This window comes from Culex pipiens, unplaced genomic scaffold, assembly GCF_016801865.2.
Source record: "Culex pipiens pallens isolate TS unplaced genomic scaffold, TS_CPP_V2 Cpp_Un0070, whole genome shotgun sequence".
Taxonomy (NCBI): domain Eukaryota; kingdom Metazoa; phylum Arthropoda; class Insecta; order Diptera; family Culicidae; genus Culex; species Culex pipiens.
Genome location: NW_026292887.1, coordinates 33267 through 34840, shown reverse-complemented (window position 1 = coordinate 34840; position 1574 = coordinate 33267). Strand labels below are relative to the sequence as shown.

General features: G+C 41.7%; 1 protein-coding gene across 1 annotated transcript; it reads left to right on the top strand.

Annotated features, from left to right (window-relative positions):
* LOC120427659 (syntaxin-16) lies at positions 1-834 on the top strand. Its single transcript, XM_052711517.1, has 2 exons — positions 1-92; positions 147-834. The coding sequence occupies exon 2, from the start codon at positions 200-202 to the stop codon at positions 791-793; it is 594 nt and encodes a 197-aa protein (XP_052567477.1). The 5' UTR covers positions 1-92; positions 147-199; the 3' UTR covers positions 794-834.
* Positions 835-1574: the final 740 nt, after the last annotated feature.

The window sequence follows — 1574 nt, the reverse complement described above, 5'->3', positions numbered from 1 at the left end:
CCTTTTTTAGGTTCAAGAATATGCTAAGGATATTTATAAGCTGATCGGAACTTGTCACAGTAATGTAAAATCACTAAGCTCATCTACTAAAGGTACAGATGCGTTTGACAACGAAAAGAAATCTTTACTTATAAATTTCTTTACAGCCAACAACCGTTTGGAAATTATTTTGCTACAAAACGTCGAGAAAAACTTACTTATGGCATTGCAGCATATTACGGACAGATTTCGACAAAATCAAACAGCTTTTATTGATGAGCAAAATAACATGGAGCAAAAATCGAAAATATTTTTTGACAACATCTCCACGAACATTGAATCGATTGGAAACAACGTGGATACATTCGACAATTTTCTAAATATGGATGTTCCGTCGTCGTCGTCGTCAAGAGGTGGAGCTTACAGCGCGAATGATGACGATGATAGGCTTGACGAATACTTTCAACTTCCCGCTTCGGGGCTGTCTATCAACCAGAAGCAGTTGATGCTTATAGAAGCTGACAACACAAAAATGATCCAGAGTCGAGAGCAGGAGGTTAACACAATTGTGAACAAAATAGTGGACTTGAATACAATTTTCAAAGATCTGGCCCACCTAGTTCAGGAGCAAGGCACAATTTTGGACAGAATCGATTACAACGTCGAGTCAACACAGACGAGAGTTTTTGAAGGGTATAAGCAGTTGCAGACCGCAGAGAAATATCAACGCAAAAACAGAAAAATTTACTGCATTGTTCTTTTGGCTGGAATGATAATGTTTATGATAATATTGATTATATTTACAAAGTTTTAATCTGGATAACTAACAAATAAAAATAGTATGTATCATTAAAATCCATGGGCAATGCAAATCGATTTTAAGTCTACAGTTGATAGTTTTACACTGTGGAGATCTTTATCGGTCGGACGGAATAAACGATTACTTAAGCGGTTTTCAAAATCAAATCAAAATCAAATTATTCGCTCTACAGCATTGCCTTGGCGTTCTCGATTGCGAGATTCCTACTCGAAACTAAGTGTCCGAAGGCTTGATTGTTGAGGCAATTGCAAACCTCTTTTTACACCTTAGCTTCCATCCGACCCGGGATTCGAACTGACGACCTTTGGATTGTTAGTCCAACTGCCTACCAGCGACTCCACCGAGACAGGACCCAGGGAGACGACTCCTACACCTGGACTGAGCTAACGACCTAACCTTTTTAGGTTAGTCCGGGGCCAACATTTACTTCCCTTCCGACGGAAGGCAAATCTCGTCTCGAAAAATGCCACCGGGACCGTCTGGGATCAAACCCAGGCCGACTGGGTGAGAGGCAATCACGCTTACCCCTACACCACGGTCCCGGCGGTTTTAGTTAAACTAATTTTATTGTTAATCCGAGAGCGATTATCGCGACGTGTGTAACGGTTCGTCGCTGCGACACTTCTTGTCCTGACAGCTCGCGCATCCGTGCGGTTGTTTTGGTGAGGCCGTCAAGGGGTGCGCCGATGCCACAACACCTTTCAAGGTATATTTTTTTAGAGTACGCACTTGATAAAGAAAGCAAGCCAAAGCCCAGTCAAATCAATCCGAATTC

Coding starts and splice junctions, on each gene's coding strand:
- LOC120427659 (XM_052711517.1), top strand. CDS start 200: ATGGCATTGCAGCATATTACGGACAGATTTCGACAAAATCAAACAGCT.